The 17,124-nt window shown below is 41.4% G+C and overlaps 1 protein-coding gene across 4 annotated transcripts; it reads right to left on the bottom strand.

The window, feature by feature from the left end:
• Positions 1 to 240: 240 nt before the first annotated feature.
• ANAPC7 (anaphase promoting complex subunit 7) lies at positions 241 to 15,372 on the bottom strand. 4 transcript variants are annotated; one of them, XM_005298671.5, is made up of 11 exons: positions 14,949 to 15,372; positions 13,826 to 14,012; positions 13,295 to 13,414; positions 8,425 to 8,536; positions 7,999 to 8,152; positions 6,207 to 6,349; positions 5,481 to 5,598; positions 4,843 to 5,039; positions 4,263 to 4,487; positions 3,660 to 3,810; positions 241 to 2,377 (listed from the first exon to the last, which is right to left on the bottom strand). In XM_005298671.5, exons 1-11 carry the CDS (start codon positions 15,170 to 15,172, stop codon positions 2,188 to 2,190), a joined length of 1,821 nt encoding a protein of 606 aa, XP_005298728.1. In that variant the 5' UTR covers positions 15,173 to 15,372; the 3' UTR covers positions 241 to 2,187. The 4 variants fall into 4 exon arrangements, with proteins under 4 accessions (XP_005298728.1, XP_042708431.1, XP_042708430.1 ...); XM_042852497.2 differs by having other exon boundaries at positions 13,924 to 14,012; positions 14,949 to 15,146; XM_042852496.2 differs by lacking the exon at positions 14,949 to 15,372 and adding an exon at positions 14,506 to 14,922.
• Between the last annotated feature and the right edge of the window lie 1,752 nt (positions 15,373 to 17,124).

Below are 17,124 nucleotides of genomic sequence, written 5' to 3'. Positions count from 1 at the left end.
CTGATTAGGGGCATCTGAATGAGTCATCTGAAGTAAAAACCCTCAGCTGAGCAGCTGCCAATTTAAAACATACACCATATGCCTCCCACACACTCTCGGCAGCTTTTAAACACACAATGCCTTTTTGCTTTACTTCAGATTACAAGTATTAAATGCTCCCTTATGATCTTCACAACTAGGGTCTGACATACAATTAAGAGACTTGGATCAGCCTACCTAGGTTAACCTTCAGAAGCAGCACAGATTTTGAGGTTTATTGCAGAGAAAGGAAGAAACACAGATTGCAAAAGGAACAGTTTGGTTTTTACAGTTTCCTTCTGTAAAGAATTAATAACACGAAAAGAGTTGAAACCTATCACCATCCACTGCTGCATGACAAACAGCTGAAATCTTCATGAAGTAGACTAGAGCCAGGAAGGGTACTGATCACAATTTCAGAGAGCAGCTACCTAAATAGGATTTTCATTTAAATGTAGTCCATTTGGATTGCACACTATTTAGTGAAATGAGATAATAAACCAACAGATTTCTTAATTAAGACCATCGATAATAGACAGTAAGGCAGGCTACCTGCTTGCTTATTTTTCAATTACTTTTAGTGTCAATTGAATTGACACTAGAGAAAAGCTAGTGGTTTCCCCCACCCTCAAACACAGCTAAAAGACTGGAAAGAGGAGACTATCCATTCTGGATAGCTGTCTGGCTATGAACAGGAAGAAGCTATCCAGACTCTAATGCTTACACATGCTAAACATCTCAAAACCAACAGGCTATAATGTGTTATAGATTAAGCGTCCCCTCCTTTTAATATGTATTTTTATGTATGCTTTTGGGAATGTATTTTATTTTTGTATGTGCTATGCTACTATAGTTCGTGAAAAGCTTGTTTTCTTTTGTGTGTGTCAAGTATTTGCCCTAGAGTATCAAAAAGTTCCAGTACAAAAACCAGTCAGTCAACCTCGGCTTCAGCAGCTAGGACAGCACTGAACAGTACAATAGACTTGAGCAGCCACAGGCAGAATTACAAAGCTATGCAGAACCATGGACTGAAGACAATGTGAACTATAGCACCATTAGAAAGCATAATAAAGACATTTGATTTACTTGCTTCTTGCTAAAACATGAGTGAAACACTAAGACAAGGGTAATTCGCTTGCAAAATCTAAGTGCCACAGAAATAGTTTTGTTTGGTTTTCTGGTTTCAGTGAAAGATTTACTTTTAATAAGAGATGCCCACTGTGGACAATTTCTACTGTGGACAATTCAGTATCGTTTTAGTAGGTGATAGCACGAGATTCTATTTTCAATAGGTAAAGCTAAATTTTAAGTGTAAAATATAAAGAAAGCCAAGACAGCCATTCTAATTTAAAATTTCTACTAGTGATGCAATGGAGAAGTTTAAAAAAAAAAAAATTAACTGACTGTGCCACAGACAGGATGTGAAGTGGCTTTGTGTCACTGCTGTTGTAAGGCCTTTTAGTAACTTACCTAAATAAATCTGAACTCTATTTAGAAGTAAATGTTCACATACAGGTTAAGTGATTATGGGGCTTTGTATGGATTGGGGAAATTACTATAATTCTAACATTGGACTATTCTTTACACATAAAAACTGATTAGTTACAAAGCATCCTATATGTCAGGGATGCTGGAGATACAAATTCCACCTTCAAAATTAGTGCAATGCCTTACACCAAACAGGTTAATTGGCTGAAGAGAGAGGAAAAATTGCTCCCTTCAAATACATACAAGTGACTCCCACAAGCTTCCACAAGAATTCAAGCATGAGCCCAGACAAAAGAATAAAGCCTTTCACAAAGGAATAAAAAACTCTTGTATTTACATCTATAGCTAAGGATCAAGACTACTTAGTTTTGAACCCAATTTTGACATTTTAGTCACTAGCAATAGGTACATTGTATGAAATGCTTTATACTCAAGATTCTAGCTTTAGCAAGAAAAGACTAAGCCACTCCTACAAATCTCCAGCCTGGTTCAGCTCAATCTTGTAATTGATAAATAGTAAGCATCACAAAAATGAACAGAACTGTGATGCAGAGAATTATTAAAAGGTTTCAGAGTCGGTTGTTTTTATAAAGTCCACTTTGTTAATATGAAAATTGCAGGGGACGTTCTTCCTTCAGAGAACAATGGATCTCAGGGCACATTCAAGAACTGAAACCCATATCACTGCATGCCAAACCATTGTTCTTGATCTGCCCACTGTGCAGCTTCACTATCACTGCCCTCCAAATCCCCTTCTTCTCCACTTCCCTCCATGTCATCCACATCCTCTTCCTGGGTTGCATCTGTTGGACTCTCCTCTTTTTCCATCTTCTGCATTCCTTCTAAAGACTTCTGATCATTGGGATCCAAACTGGGGGAGAAAAAAGGGTTACTCAAACTTAAGGTAGTAAACATTAGAAATATGTCTAATCAAAACAACTCCATCTTGCTTCCTCCACTTCCTGTTTACTGCTACCGATATTTGAACTCAAAGATGTTGCAACTTTACCTCAGACTGACGTTATAACCATTTGACAAAAGATGGAAGAGCACGATTAACACCAATTACATCATCTATATACAAATTCCTAACCGTTGAGAATGCACTTGTCTGAACACTATGAACCTCCCAATGAAGCTTACACAATTCTTCTAGGCAATACTAACTAAAGCAACAGAAGACAGATTAATCCAATTTAAGTGACTAGCACTAAAAACACTGTTCCTGCACCTCCATCCAGGCAAAAATAGCCAACCTACCTGACCTTACAGTTTATAAGGTTTGTAGGTATAACAAGGTGTTGCATTCAAGATGGGTATTTAACTTTTAATAATGCAGAGAACATAAGATTTTTTATTAGGAAATATGGCATCTTATTCTGAAACATGCTAAATTGTACCCAAGTTTGAAATAATTCTTTTCTATTTGAGTTTGAGAGACCTGTTTTATTGTAAGAAGAAACATTGATTCAGTTGAACATCAAAACCTTTCCGTTTGAATTTAGTTAATCCCTTACATTTATACAGCACCTTCCAGCCTAAAAGGTGGAGCCCAAGGTGCTTGACAGAGTATAGAACAGTTTAAGAAATTATAAACAAATCCATGCCTTAATCCTTCTTATTGGTCTAGCAATTGACTGCCTGATAAGATACTGAACATTAACACAAGTTTACAATTGTAAATGTTTGTCCTTGAGACTTTGAATTGGGAATAGTAGTACATAAGACACAAAGAGTAAGACATGGTCTACGCTAGAAAAATCAAGCTGCCTTAATTACATCCCTTAGGGGGTGTGAAAATCCACATCCCTGAGCAGCACAGTTAAGCTGACCTAACCCCCTGTGTAGACAGTGCTAGGCTGACGGAAGAACCCCTCACATCAGCATAGGTAGTGTCTACACTGAAGTGCTACAACAGTTCAGCTAGAGCAGTACAGTTGTACCACTGTAGCACTTCAAATGTAGACAATCCCAAATTCACTGATAGTGTGCGCGCGCTGGGGGAGGGGGGGGGAAGAGAGGGAACACCCAACCAACCAAACCCCCTGCCCCCCACAGAAGTGACTGAAGATGTACTAAGCCATCTTACAGCAGTCATGCAATTCTTAGTTTCTAAGAAGCATACAGAAAACCCAAGGGTCTACAAGTTTTACCTTAGGGCAATACTGTACTGGTCCATGGCTTCTTGATATTCACTGACTGCTACAAGAAAGTCACCCAGTATTCGATGCAGAACACAGTCACTCTGATTGGCCAGTGCATTCCTCAACAAAGCTATTCCATCTTCATATTTCTGTTCTCTACCTGTTGACATGCAGAGCTACAGTTCTATTAAATGGCTTAGATATATATTCAAGTTATTTTGTGGATGATCTAAAACACTATCACAATCCTCATCTTTATTGCTAAAACCATCTGCAGTTGGTGATAATTAAATCTTCTGAAAACACAGTTCTTGCTCTAAGTGTTATATTTTAAACCAAATCAATGCATACATGATTCTCTCTTAAATAATCAGTAAGTTATAATTTCTTCCATCTGAAGCATTACTGTAGTGCCAATCACTGTAATATCTAAGCAATTCATATCTTAAGGCATCCTGTAATTTTTCTTTTACACAGAACTGATCAGTCTTTGGCTGTAACATTTGTATAGTGTTTTTCATATTAGTGACTTTGTGGAACACTCACTTTCATGTAAGATATGATTCAAATAAACTGGACAAGGAAGAGACATCTCAAAGAAAAGAAACTTACTAAGAAGCTCCGCTTTTTTTACCACCGCTTTAATGTAATCCGGTCTCTGTGTCAGTGCCTTATCTAATAAGGTTTTTGCTTTCTCTTGTGTGACTGGATCTTCAAGACAGACTGTTGCTAACAGAGTAAGCGTCTGTGCATTTGCTCCCAGGGTTTTGTACACATTGTTAGCCATAACCATTGCTTCACGGATACTGTTGGATGCCAGATAACAATCAATGAGGCCTGAAGACCAAAAAGAAGAGGTTACTGTGCATTAATATTTACACACTGGCATACTAACAATCTGTTTACAGAGACTGCATCAGAGTTTAATAAGCATGCTTCTCAGTACATCAAATTCAGCTATTTTTGTTTAACAAGCATGCATTTAATGTCTAATATTTCCCCCTCTTCTCCCTATTTCCAGCTCTATTTAGTGGGTTTTTCCAATATCACTAATTAACCTATTAGGTAGTAAGCAATGTTACTTCACCTGCAGGGAACTCTGGGAGGCAATTTATACTCTTCCTATACCATAACACCATTGTACACCAGAGCCCTATCAAATTGTATACAAGAGTCATTGGACTTTACTTGCCTTCGTAACAGTCAAGCCTGCAAGGTGCAAGACGTATTGCTTCTCGGAAATGTATAATTGCCTCTTGTACTCGTCCCATATTTCTAAGAGCAGCCCCTTTCAGCAGCAAAGCTTGAACACTATTACTATTCAGTTGAATAGCTTTGGCTCCTAAATACAAGGCACGGGAGTATCGCTTACTGTAGAAACTGTGACACCTACAAAAAGAAGAGCAATGGTGATAAGTGTGCACTACCAGAAGTCATTCATGGAAAGCTGAAAAGAAAAGCAACTGATGGATTTATAGCATGCACAGTTACTTTAAAAGATATTAACAAAATAGGATGCTTATCAGCCTTTAACAAAACTGGTGATTCAGGTACTTAGTTACAGCAACATTAGTTATCCGATAGACCCAACAACTCCAAGGTGTTTAAATACAGCCAGAAGAGGATTGAAAGATTTAATATGTATCTAGTAAGATATTTTAAAGTTAGACCAAGAACTAAATGTTTAAGTAGAACAGCAGACTCACAGGATAAGTACAGCTTCCAAACTAATGAAACCTGAACACATTGCCACAAACACATTCAAGCTCCTAAGACAGGTTAGCTAAGGAGCCAGTGCATGCGAGGAAGTGAAAAGTAAATGGAAGTTACCCTGACACCACCCACGGTTCTGCATGCTGATCAGAAATATTGAAAAGACGGCAGCCCAAGTTCTCCACATCCTCCAGTCGACCGTCACGTGCCAATAAGTAGCCATATACGTCCATTCCTAAAAATGAAACACTTTGGGATCAGTTGTATTATTGCTGAGCTCCTAATTATAACCCTTAAAAGCTTTATGAAGATTTAAGGTCACAATGGAACTTGACCATAAGGGCCAGTGATTTCACAGCACTTGTATGCGCTAGGAGTAGCTAGGATACATGCTTTGGGACTAAGTTTGAGCACCAGACTCTGCGCTTTCACCTTAAAGGTGGAGGAGGAATCAAGAAAAAACAGGTATAAAACGAGAGCATGAAGAATTCTAGACAGTTTACAACAAAGACATAGTTCATTCCGAAGGACAAACAGAACACACAAGTTTCTTAAACTAAATTTGTTAGTACTATGTTCCTCTTTGGATAGCCTGATGTACAGCTATACTAACTTCTTGAAGTACTGTAATTTTTAATGAGGTGTAAGAAACACCCACTTTATACTATGACTGCCTCCAACTGCTTCTGGGTATGGACAGAAACTATGCACCTGCTATGCTGATAAATAATTATGTAGCTGTTCTAAGCCTTTAGTGGAATGTGAACTGGATGCACCTGCTGTGCTAGTGTCACTCAAGGGGTTAGCATGCTAGGGCAACTTTGAGAATTTACAATTACTTACCTTTTATCAGATAAGGATCCAGCATTTGTGCCTGTTCAAATTTCAGAATCGAGTTTTTATTATCTCCAGCTCGGAAGTACAGGTCTGCTAAGCTACCCAATAGATCCACATTATCCCTCAGTAAAGACTTTTTTTCTAATGAGCTTTAAGAGAAAAGAAATGCCATTTAAACTAGCACCTTGTTATGTACTGTTTGAACGCTAAAACTCTTTGGAACCTGTAAATTATCTCTCAAATACACTTGTAAAATTATGATTTTAAGTGTCATTCATTTAAAGACCTACAGTTACCACAAGACCTGGTATCATCTATATTGTTACCTGACGCTCACTCCATTTGAACACTCATCCAAAAAAAACTATTTGATGACATACATACAACTTACATTGTTCCTTGAAGGCTACCAAACTGGGGGAGAAAGAGAGAGAGAGAGAGAGAGAGAGAGAGAGAGAGTTCTGAAGCAAGGACCCTCTACTGAAGATATCTTGCTGCCAGCCCCAGAGTTCGATGCCAGAAATAAATAGCTGCACCCTAGATAATCTTCCCTGGCATGATAAACTGGGCATGGGGGTGTCTCAAATACTGTCGTCTTAGACCCACGCAGGGCTTTACAGATAGTCACCAGCAACTTGAGGTGCACCCACAAACAAGGTAGCCAGTTCACACCATTAACCCCAGGCAATGATAGTTTAGGACAGGGGTTCTCAAACTGGGGGTCGGGACCCCTCAGGGGGTCATGAGGTTATTACATGGGAGGTCGTGAGCTGTCAGCCTCCACCCCAAACCCCGCTTTGCCTCCAGCATTTATAATGGTGTTAAATATATAAAAATGGGTTTTTAATTTATGGGGGGGGGGTGCACTCAGAGGCTTGCTATGTGAAAGGGGTCACCAGTACAAAAGTTTGAGAACCACTGATTTAGGAGACAGACACTAGGAATCTACACCAGCTGGACTTCAAACGCAGCTTCAAGTAAAGCACAATGCAATAGACATCCAAAAGGAAATAGGTTTTTTTAAACTTCATGCCCTAGTTAGGTTTACTTGCATTGACTGAAACTTGTAGCTTTTATAAGAGCATCTGAGCAAAGAAATTGCACCAACAGCACAGCATCATTAAGGGGTTCTCAGTTTTCATTCATGTTCTAGAAATGTACAGTTAAGTCACAAAAAGTTTAAACTAGTTTCCAGCGGTCAGTTTTCAAAAGTAGCTGCACTGGTGTTTTCAGTTACAAAAAGATTGTAATTTAAGAAGCTTCTTTTCAATTTGGTAAATTAAAACAACTTTGTATTTTAAAATTAAGCACTCTGGTCTAAGGAGATTCATGGGGAAGAGAAGGTACCTTGTAAGAGTTTATAGCCTTTGCAGAACTATTTACTTTAATTGGAGCTTTCTTCACAGAATACCCAGATCTTGCAAAGATCTCAGATATTATTTACTCTATATGCTCTGAACCTTAGGTACAATCCAAGACCAGGAAGGAAAAATGTCCTGATTTTTTATAGTTTGTCAGAACCTTAACATTATCATAATAAAAATGGATAGCAAGTCTAAAAATATTGTTACGCTTTCTTTTTTAAAGTTTTCCAAATCAAGACTTTTCCCCAATCAGGAAAAAAACTTTATTATGTTTAGCATCTGACAAAATCCAAGCAATGTTTACAGATCAACTGCAAGGTCCTCAACAGTACAAAATAGGCATCATGCTGTGCCAAACAGCATGTTTAAATCTGTCACAACACTATGTGAAGTAGTGACTCAAGAACAGTAATTTAATTCACCTTGATTCTTACCAGATGGTGTTGATTGCTCTAGTATTATCTCCAGTGTGCACAAATGCATATGCTTTGATCCACACTGAAAGCCAGTCCAAGTTAGGGATGCTTTGAATAACATTCATTGTCATGGAAGCCACTTCTGCCCCTTTTACTGAAAGTGACAGCAAACCTATTCAGAAAAATACACTAGTCAAATCCAAGTATCCAAAACAGTTTGTCATACAAATTAGTTAAAATGTCTAGAGATGGAGAATCCCATGCCTTTGAATTTATACAGGCAGTTAGCTACAATGCTCCTGTACAACTTGTAGATTGCATGCAGCCTGTACTGCATGCAAATGAGCTAGTTTACGAATATGTTTTACACATCTCATATTTTAATGATAATGTTGCTTGATGTAATTTTTAATATTAGATACTTGGTGGGGAAAAAGTCTCTACCTAGTATGGCATCGAGTGCTAATGGACACTGTCTCAGCACTTCTTTGTAACTGGTAACAGATGAGCGTTCTTGACCTGCCTTCTTGTACAAATTTGCCAACATCATGTTAATCTGTAATCAAAAAAATCTGATTGTGAGAACAATCCAATCAAGGGTTATGAAAAGCAGAGTTCCTCACCAAAAAGTCATGTTTTCATTATCAAGCATAGCCCCATCTTCCCAGCTCTCTGGACAGAGAATAGTTATGAGTCCTGCTTCTTAAGTTACCAACTCTTATAAAATGAGAAGTGTTTCTCATTTCTGATTCAGAATACAGAAAAGTGGAGATATCCTAATATTTTTATACACTAGTGGAGTGCCTCTGGGAATCTCAAAAGTGTTTTATGAACATTCATTCAAAAGATGGGCAAGTGTTTACATAAGTAGAAGTGATGTCTGAAAAGGCCTATATATTACATTATGGCTTCCTTTTACTTGCTCTCTCCACATACCAGTGGAAGTCTACCAGAACAATTGTATTTCAGAGGTGGAGAGTAGATCTGCATTTAAATTCTGACTGAATTCACAGCTCACAAAAGGGCAGAAGTGGCTTGAGCAAGCTTCCCCCCCCTCAATGGAGCTAGTTGTTCTAGTGCTTAAGCATTTTTGGTTAGTTGTCTTGCAGGGATAGAAGGCTGCTTTTCCTTTCCTCAATTTTCTTCCTTTTCTGTACAGCAAGCCTTGCTTAAGGTAGAACACCTTATGGTTACCACTCACTGGCTAAGATGGGATGCTGCTAACATGTAAGTTGTTATACATGAGGTGTAAATGGCCTAAGAGATTATCTAGATGACAGAACCAGCAAGCAAAGTCTCAGTAGTATTAGTGCAAAATACTAAGTGTCCTAAACATTTAGCACCATGACATGTTCCAGAGTGGTAGCCTGTATCAGCAAAAACAACGAGGAGTACTTGTGGCACCTTAGAGACTAACACATTTATTTGGGCATAAGCTTTCATGGGCTAAAACCCACTTCATCAGATGCATGGAGTGGAAAATACAGTAGGAAGAATATATATACACACAGTACATGAAAAGATGGGAGTTGCCTTACCAAGTGGGGCGTCAGTTCTAACGAGACAATTCAATTAAAGAGGAAGTGGGCTATTATCAACAGGAGGAAAAAAAAAAATCACATTTGTAGTGGTAATCAGGGTGGCCCATTTCAAACAGTTGACAAGAAGGAGTGAGTAACAGTAAGGGGAAATTAGCATGGGGAAATTAGTTTTTAGTTTTTGTAGTGACCCATCTGCTCCCAGTTTGCAGTTTAACTCCAGTTCTGCAGTTTCTCATTGGAGTTTGTTTTTGAAGTTTTCTTGTTGAAGAATTGCCACTTTTAAGTGGTGTGTAGTTGTTGGTGATATTTGCTTCATGTTGAACCTCCCAGAAAACACCATCCTAGCCACCATGGATGTAGAGGCTCTCTACACAAACATCCCACATACAGATGGAATACAAGCTGTCAGGAACAGTATCCCTGATGATGACACAGCACAACTTATTGCTGAGCTCTGTGACTTTATCCTCACATACAATTATTTCAAATTTGGTGACAATACATACCTCAAGACCAGTGGCACCGCTATGGGCACCAGCATGGCCCCACAATATGCCAACATTTTTATGGCTGACCTGGAACAACACTTCCTCAGCTCTCGTCCACTCATGCCCCTTCTCTACCTATGCTATATTGATGACATCTTCAGCATCTGGACCCATGGGAAGGAGACCCTGGAAGAATTCCACCATGATTTCAACAGCTTCCACCCCACCATCAACCTCAGCCTGGACCAATCTACACAGGAGGTCCACTTCCTAGACACCACCGTACAAATAAGCGATGGCCACGTTAACACCACCCTATACCAAAAACCCACCGACCGCTACGCCTACCTTCATGCCTCCAGCTTCCACCCCGGTCACACCACAAGATCCATCATCTACAGCCAAGCACTGAGGTACAATCGCATCTGCTCCAACCCCTCAGACAGAGACCAACACCTACAAGATCTTCACCAAGCATTCTCAAAACTACAATACCCACACAAGGAAATAAAGAAACAAATCAACAGAGCCAGAGGTGTACCCAGAAGCCTCCTGCTACAAGACAGGCCCAGAAGAGAAACCAACAGAACTCCACTGGCCATCACCTACAGTCCTCAGCTTAAACCTCTCCAACGCATCATCAGTGATCTACAACCCATCCTGGATAATGATCCCTCACTTTCACAGACCTTGGGAGGCAGGCCAGTCCTCGCCCACAGACAACCTGCCAACCTTAAGCATATTCTAACCAGCAACCACGCACCGCACCATAACAACTCTAACTCAGGAACCAACCCATGCAACAAACCTTGATGCCAACTCTGCCCACATATCTACACCAGCAACACCATCACAGGACCTAACAAGATCAGCTACAACATCACTGGCTCATTTACCTGCACGTCCACCGATGTTATATATGCCATCATATGCCAGCAATGCCCCTCTGCTATGTACATTGGCCAAACTGGACAGTCACTACGCAAGAGGATAAATGGACACAAGTTAGATATCAGGAATGGCAATATACAAAAACCTGTAGGAGAACACTTCAACCTCCCTGGCCACACAATAGCAGATGTAAAGGTAGCCATCTTACAGCAAAAAAAACTTCAGGACCAGACTCCAAAGAGAAACTGCTGAGCTCCAGTTCATTTGCAAATTTGACACCATCAGATCAGGATTAAACAAAGACTGTGAATGGCTATCCAACTACAGAAGCAGTTTCTCCTCCCTTGGTGTTCACACCTCAACTGCTAGCAGAGCACCTCACCCTCCCTGATTGAACTAACCTCGTTATCTCCATACTGATTTATACCTGCCTCTGGAGATTTCCATTACTTGCATCTGAAGAAGTGAGGTTCTTACCCACGAAAGCTTATGCTCCCAATACTTCTGTTAGTCTCAAAGGTGCCACAGGACCCGCTGTTGCTTTTTACAGATTCAGACGAACACGGCTACCCCTCTGATACTTGCTTCAGGTTGGGGGGCTGTCTGTAAGCCAAGCTCTAAGATACAACTCCATTTGCTCCAATCCCTCAGACAGAGACAAACACCTACAGGATCTCTATTAAGAGTTATTAAAACTACAATACCCACCTGGTGAAGTGAAGAAACAGATTGACAGAGCCAGAAGGGTACCCAGAAGTCACCTACTACAGGACAGGCACAACAAAGAAAGTAACAGAACGCCGCTAGCCGTCACCTTCAGCCCCCAACTAAAACCTCTCCAGCGCATCATCAAGGATCTACAACCTATTCTGAAGGACGATCCCTCATTCTCACAGACCTTGGGAGACAGGCCAGTCCTCGCTTACAGACAGCCCCCCAACCTGAAGCAAATACTCACCAGCACCTACACACCACATAACAAAAACACTAACCCAGGAACCCATCCCTGCAACAAACCCCGTTGCCAACTCTGTCCACGTATCTATTCAAGGGACACCATCATAGGACCTAACCACGTCAGCCACACCATCAGGGGCTCGTTCATCTGCACATCTACCAATGTGATATATGCCATCATGTGCCAGCAATGCCCCTCTGCCATGTACGTTGGCCAAACCGGACAGTCTCTATGCAAAAGAATAAATGGACACAAATTAGACGTCAAGAATTATAACATTCAAAAACCAGTTGGAGAACACTTCAATCTCCCTGGACACTCAATAACAGACTTAAAAGTGGCAATTCTTCTACAAAAAAAAATTCAAAAACAGACTCCAACGAGAAATTGCAGAACTGGAATTAGTTTGCAAACTGGACACCATCAAATTTGTTAGTTTCTAAGGTGCCACAAGTACTCCTCATTGATTTAGCACTATCTAAATCATTAAAAAGTGTGAGAAGAATCTTAAGGAAGACAGTATCAGTATCAGCCATGTTAGTCTGAATCTGTAAAAAGCAACAGAGGGTCCTGTGGCACCTTTAAGACTAACAGAAGTATTGGGAGCATAAGCTTTCGTGGGTAAGAACCTCACTTCTTCAGATGCACGAAAGCTTACGCTCCCAATACTTCTGTTAGTCTTAAAGGGGCCACAGGACCCTCTGTTGCTTTTTAAGGAAGAAAGAGAGTCCTCTCTTAAGAGACTCCCACTGGTAGAGTGACAAAACAAGGTGACAACACTTCATTTCCTATTAACTGTATTTTCACTGTTTTCAAGAACTGTCCATTGTTTTACTACCTCTGATGGTAGCACTGGTGGGAGTATTAGCATAGTCAGAGCTAAGGCATTTTTACCACTTTTGTCTAGAGCAGCAATTACTCTTTCCCAGAATTGTAAAAACTACTTATACTACCTTCCAAAAACCTCAGAGGCGTCAGCTGCGGAGAGTAGAATTTTGCATAGCTAATAGAGACTTCAGTCCTAAATAGCTTAAGTATACATGTTCTCAATAGCTTATCAGTACATGTCAAGGTGTCTATTGTTCCTCACGCATAGAGAAGATTTTGTAATTCCCACTAGCATTAATAAAATTACCCAGGTAATTGTCACAAGAATTACCTGTTAAAGACATCCAAAAACATTTAACTCCTATTAGTTTGGTGAACTCTTTCAAACAAAGAAATTCCATATAGAGACTACCTGGTTTTAAAGAAGATATGCTTACTAAACTCAGATAATTTAGAAGTGTTTAGCCATTGTTTCCAAATAACTCATTTAAATATTATAAGCACAAATGTCAAGGTTTAGTCTCTTTACCTCTATAGGCTACATCTTAATTCTTGAGCAAATATGACAATACAACTACTGTTTGCCACAAATCAATTCGAGAACCTACCTTGGGGGTTCTCTGTCTTGAAGGAATTCCATCTAGTATAGCAATAGCATCTTTATCTTGCTTCAACATTGTGTAACATTCAGCCATCTTGTATTTCACTTCAATTTCAGATGGCAGGCACTAAAATAAAATAGATCACTAAAATGTAATCTCTCTCAAATGTTGTTCTAACTATATAAAACAGAGTCTAAATTACTAAAATCTTATGAAAGACTTGTATTTTCATTAACAAAGTCAAGATATAAAATGTAAAGATTACAACGTACTGTCCTTTTATAATGCAGACTATCTTCTCTCTTGCTAATGAAAACTACAAATTAAATGGCCATTCTCTCTGACATTTGAGACCAACTTAAGCTTTTCATTAGAAAGTAGTGGTCAGACACATTTTCAAAATTAAATAGCCCCAAATTTCAGGCTTCTTTGCTTTGGTAATTTTATAGTCTACTGCTACAACATTTAATTCACCAATATTTCATTTTACAGAGAGAATAAGAGTTATATGCAGTATGTTACTCTATTTCCAAATACCTGACTTTGTGGAGTGGCTGCAGCATTCCCAGTAGAGGGTCTTACTTTTGAAGTTTTACTTAATGCTTTCTTCTGCTGCAAGGCCATTGTATACTTACTTACAGCATTCCTATATTCCTTGTCATGGAAGAGGGAATCTGCATGATATACAAGAAGCTGGTACTTTTGTGATGGCGAGAATAACTCACTAGAAGAAATTAAAAAAAGATATCAGCTTAAACTAGCTGATTACATAATAGGAGGAAAATTGCTAAATCCTAATTTTTCAGTATTAGTAATTAAATCCCCTGGCTGTGCCTGAAATCTGGAAGAACTAAGAGTGCAATATTTGTACCCTTAAATAAATAAACCCAACTACAAGCAAGTTCCATCTTAAACACAATAGCCCCAATTAGAACACCTTTTATTTGTCAATCATCTGTTAAAACTTTACAATGGTAACGGTTGTTAACCACCCTCTGCAACAGGCAGATTTGAGAGCCAAGAACTCAGTTTTAGGACTGTATTTTAATTTTTGTTAGTAACAATTATGGTTCATTAAGTACACTGAACACAGACAATGCACCGCAGCTTAAGTGCTGAAAGACGCTATGTCCACTATCATCACTGTCAACAGGAGGAGAATGATGTGGGTGGCATATCCTCAATGATGATCCATCAGAAAGTGATGGGTAAGTCACCTTGTCTCTCGATTGCCCCGCCTGGGAAGCTGAAACTCTTAGCAGTTATAGGGCTTTTCATACACACATCTCAAAGCGCCTCATCCGGGAGCATATTGCTGGTCCCGTTTTACACAGAGGGGAACTGTGACAACTGGGACCTGCTAATGATCCCACAGCAAGTGTCTGGCAGAGCCAGGTACAGACCTCAAGCAACTGCAGCCCCGATCTGTTACCCCAGGCGGGACCGTCTCCCACTGGGGCTCCCGCAGGGCCCCACGAAGCTCTTAGCTCCTTATTTCACCCCCCCCCATTCCCCACCGAGGGACGCGTAGGCCCCCTCCCCCATCACCCCGCAGCCTCCCCCACACCATAGCCATGTCCCTCCCCCACACCAGGAGCGCCCTCGCCTCAGCCCCCGGTCTCTTGCCGCCCCCACAGAGCCCCCTGCCGGCGGCACTCACGGGTTGTTGCCGCTCATGGTGAGCAGGAGCCCGCTGAGGAGCCGCACATTGGAGTGGAGCCCGGCAGCCGCCATCTCCCGCACATGCTCCACCACGCTCATCCTGGAGGCCGGAGTGGAACGAGGGGCGCCGGCCGGGGATGGGGTCGGAAGAGACAGCGCTTCCTCAGCCCGCTGCGACTCCAAAATGGCGCCACCTAGGGGTCCTCGCAGGCAGGAGTCCATAATACCTCTCTAGGTGGCCCTCACTCACGCCTCAGTTTAAAAACCTCTCCGTTGGGACCCCATGGAAATCCGCCCAGGTGCCAGCCTCGCCTCTCCTCCACCATTAAAATCGCTGCCGCTGAAGGGGTAGGCTACAAAGCGATGACATTTTCTAGCAGGCACAATAATGGTCGCCCCCGCAGCTGAACCACTCTACGCATGCGCAGCGGCTGTCTCTGACAGTCCATGCCTTGTGTCGCCCTAGACGACCCGAGTCACGTTGTTATAGAAAGGCGGGGGGTGTTGGGTGTTGTAGCAAATGAACCAAAAAGTAACATCACAGTGAATATGGTGCCAGGGTTGACACACACGGGTCAGCTTTTAATTTGTCATGAAATACTACTATTACTATCCCTGTCCTGATTCACGGATTTTGTTGGTTTTTCTCACCTTTTGCTCAGGTGTGCATTACTGTGGTCTCTCGTGCTTTTTGTGCTACAATATTATCAAGCTTATGATGTTCCTTCTGTAGCCACAACTCCCACTGAAGTCAATGGGGACATGAGCCGGATCTGTAAGGAATGCAGGATTAATATGTCACACTTGGATCTGAGATGAAGAAGTTGTTAAAGTAACATGTTAATGTTACTCAATGTATGGGGGAAATAAATTCAATGTTACCACGTAAGAAAATAATTCAGTAGGAGAACAAATTAGGTGCAGGCATCTCAGATTGTACTACACAAAATATAAAGCGTTTATTTCTTTTAAAATGAAGCATGCTTTTCAGAATACTCTAAATAACAGTATTTTCAAGTCTTTGTATTTCTTCCCTTTATACAGTATGGGCTTGATCCTGCAATCCTTAGATGAACAGTCTCATCAATCAGGAAGAGATTTAGGATTAATGCTGAGAGGCTCCTGAGTCCCTATTAACGCATTGCTCCTCAAGCTACAGGTTTAAAAACTTTGTTGTTTGTTTTTTGGTTATTTTTAAATAAATATTCAGGAGAACATCTCTTCTCCTCCCCTTGGAACTAAATTGTTGGTCCTGACCTACCTTATAGGCAGAGCAGCTAAGCTTTGCACAGCTTCAGGTTGACATTTGATACATAGGCGAAGTTTGACTTACATATTTGGGGGTGGGGCAGCTCCAGTCAGGCCAATGTGGTCATGCACGGAGGGGCAGCTTCCACGCCTGCCCAAGGCTTGCAGTTTGGGGGGCAACGTTCTCCCCCCAGACTGCACCCATGATTTCACACTAGTCCAGTGGTTCTCAAACTTCACTGCATCATGACCCACTTCTGACAACAAAAATTACTACATGACCCCAGGAGGGGGACCGAAGATTGAGCCCCGCCACCCCGGGGAGGGGGATGGGGGGCAAAGCTGAAGCCCAAGGGCTTCTGCCCCGAGGGGGCAGGGAGAGGAGGAAGGGCATGTAATCTTAGCCTTGGGTGGTGGGGCTTGGGCTTCAGCCTTGGCAACCCCATTAAAATGGGGTCTTAACCCACTTTGAGGTCCTGACCCGCAGTTTGAGAACCCCTGCACCTAGTGTGAACAAGTCTGTATTCCCCCCCTCCCCCCATGTTCCACACATACACAGTCAAACCAGGAACTTAGCCCTCAGAAGCAGTGGGAGGGCAGAGGAGAGCCAAGGAGACAGAAGTGAACCTAGGGTGGTCTGAGGAGGTAGGAGTGTCAGGAGATTGTGAAGCAGACTCCTCTACTGTGCTCCTGTTTCTCATTAGCTCTCCCTGTCCCCATCTGAATTCCAACCTATGCCCGTGCCCCAACCGTTCAGCTCCCTGTGCCACAGCAGCACTCTGGTGGCAAAGATTAGATCCTTTGAGGGCGGAGGGGATTTCCTGCTGCCCTGCCTGATGTGGGACATTCTAGCAGAGATGGAGGAAGAGGCATGTGTATATTGAAGAGGGGAGGGGAAGTGAGAGACGCACAACACGTGGCTGCCA

The sequence above is a fragment of the Chrysemys picta genome, chromosome 15, assembly GCF_011386835.1.
Source record: "Chrysemys picta bellii isolate R12L10 chromosome 15, ASM1138683v2, whole genome shotgun sequence".
NCBI lineage: Eukaryota > Metazoa > Chordata > Testudines > Emydidae > Chrysemys > Chrysemys picta.
This window is presented reverse-complemented; position numbering and strand designations above follow the sequence as displayed.

What these genes read in the sequence shown, in the direction of transcription:
- ANAPC7 (XM_005298671.5), bottom strand. Translation starts at nt 15,172, where the DNA reads ATGGACTCCTGCCTGCGAGGACCCCTAGGTGGCGCCATTTTGGAGTCG. An exon ending in CAAGACAGAGAACCCCCAAG is followed by an intron (nt 8,537 to 13,294) that starts GTAGGTTCTCGA and finishes TTTTGATTACAG; the next exon opens with ATTAACATGATGTTGGCAAA. An exon ending in AAAAAAAGCGGAGCTTCTTA is followed by an intron (nt 3,811 to 4,262) that starts GTAAGTTTCTTT and finishes GCATGTCAACAG; the next exon opens with GTAGAGAACAGAAATATGAA.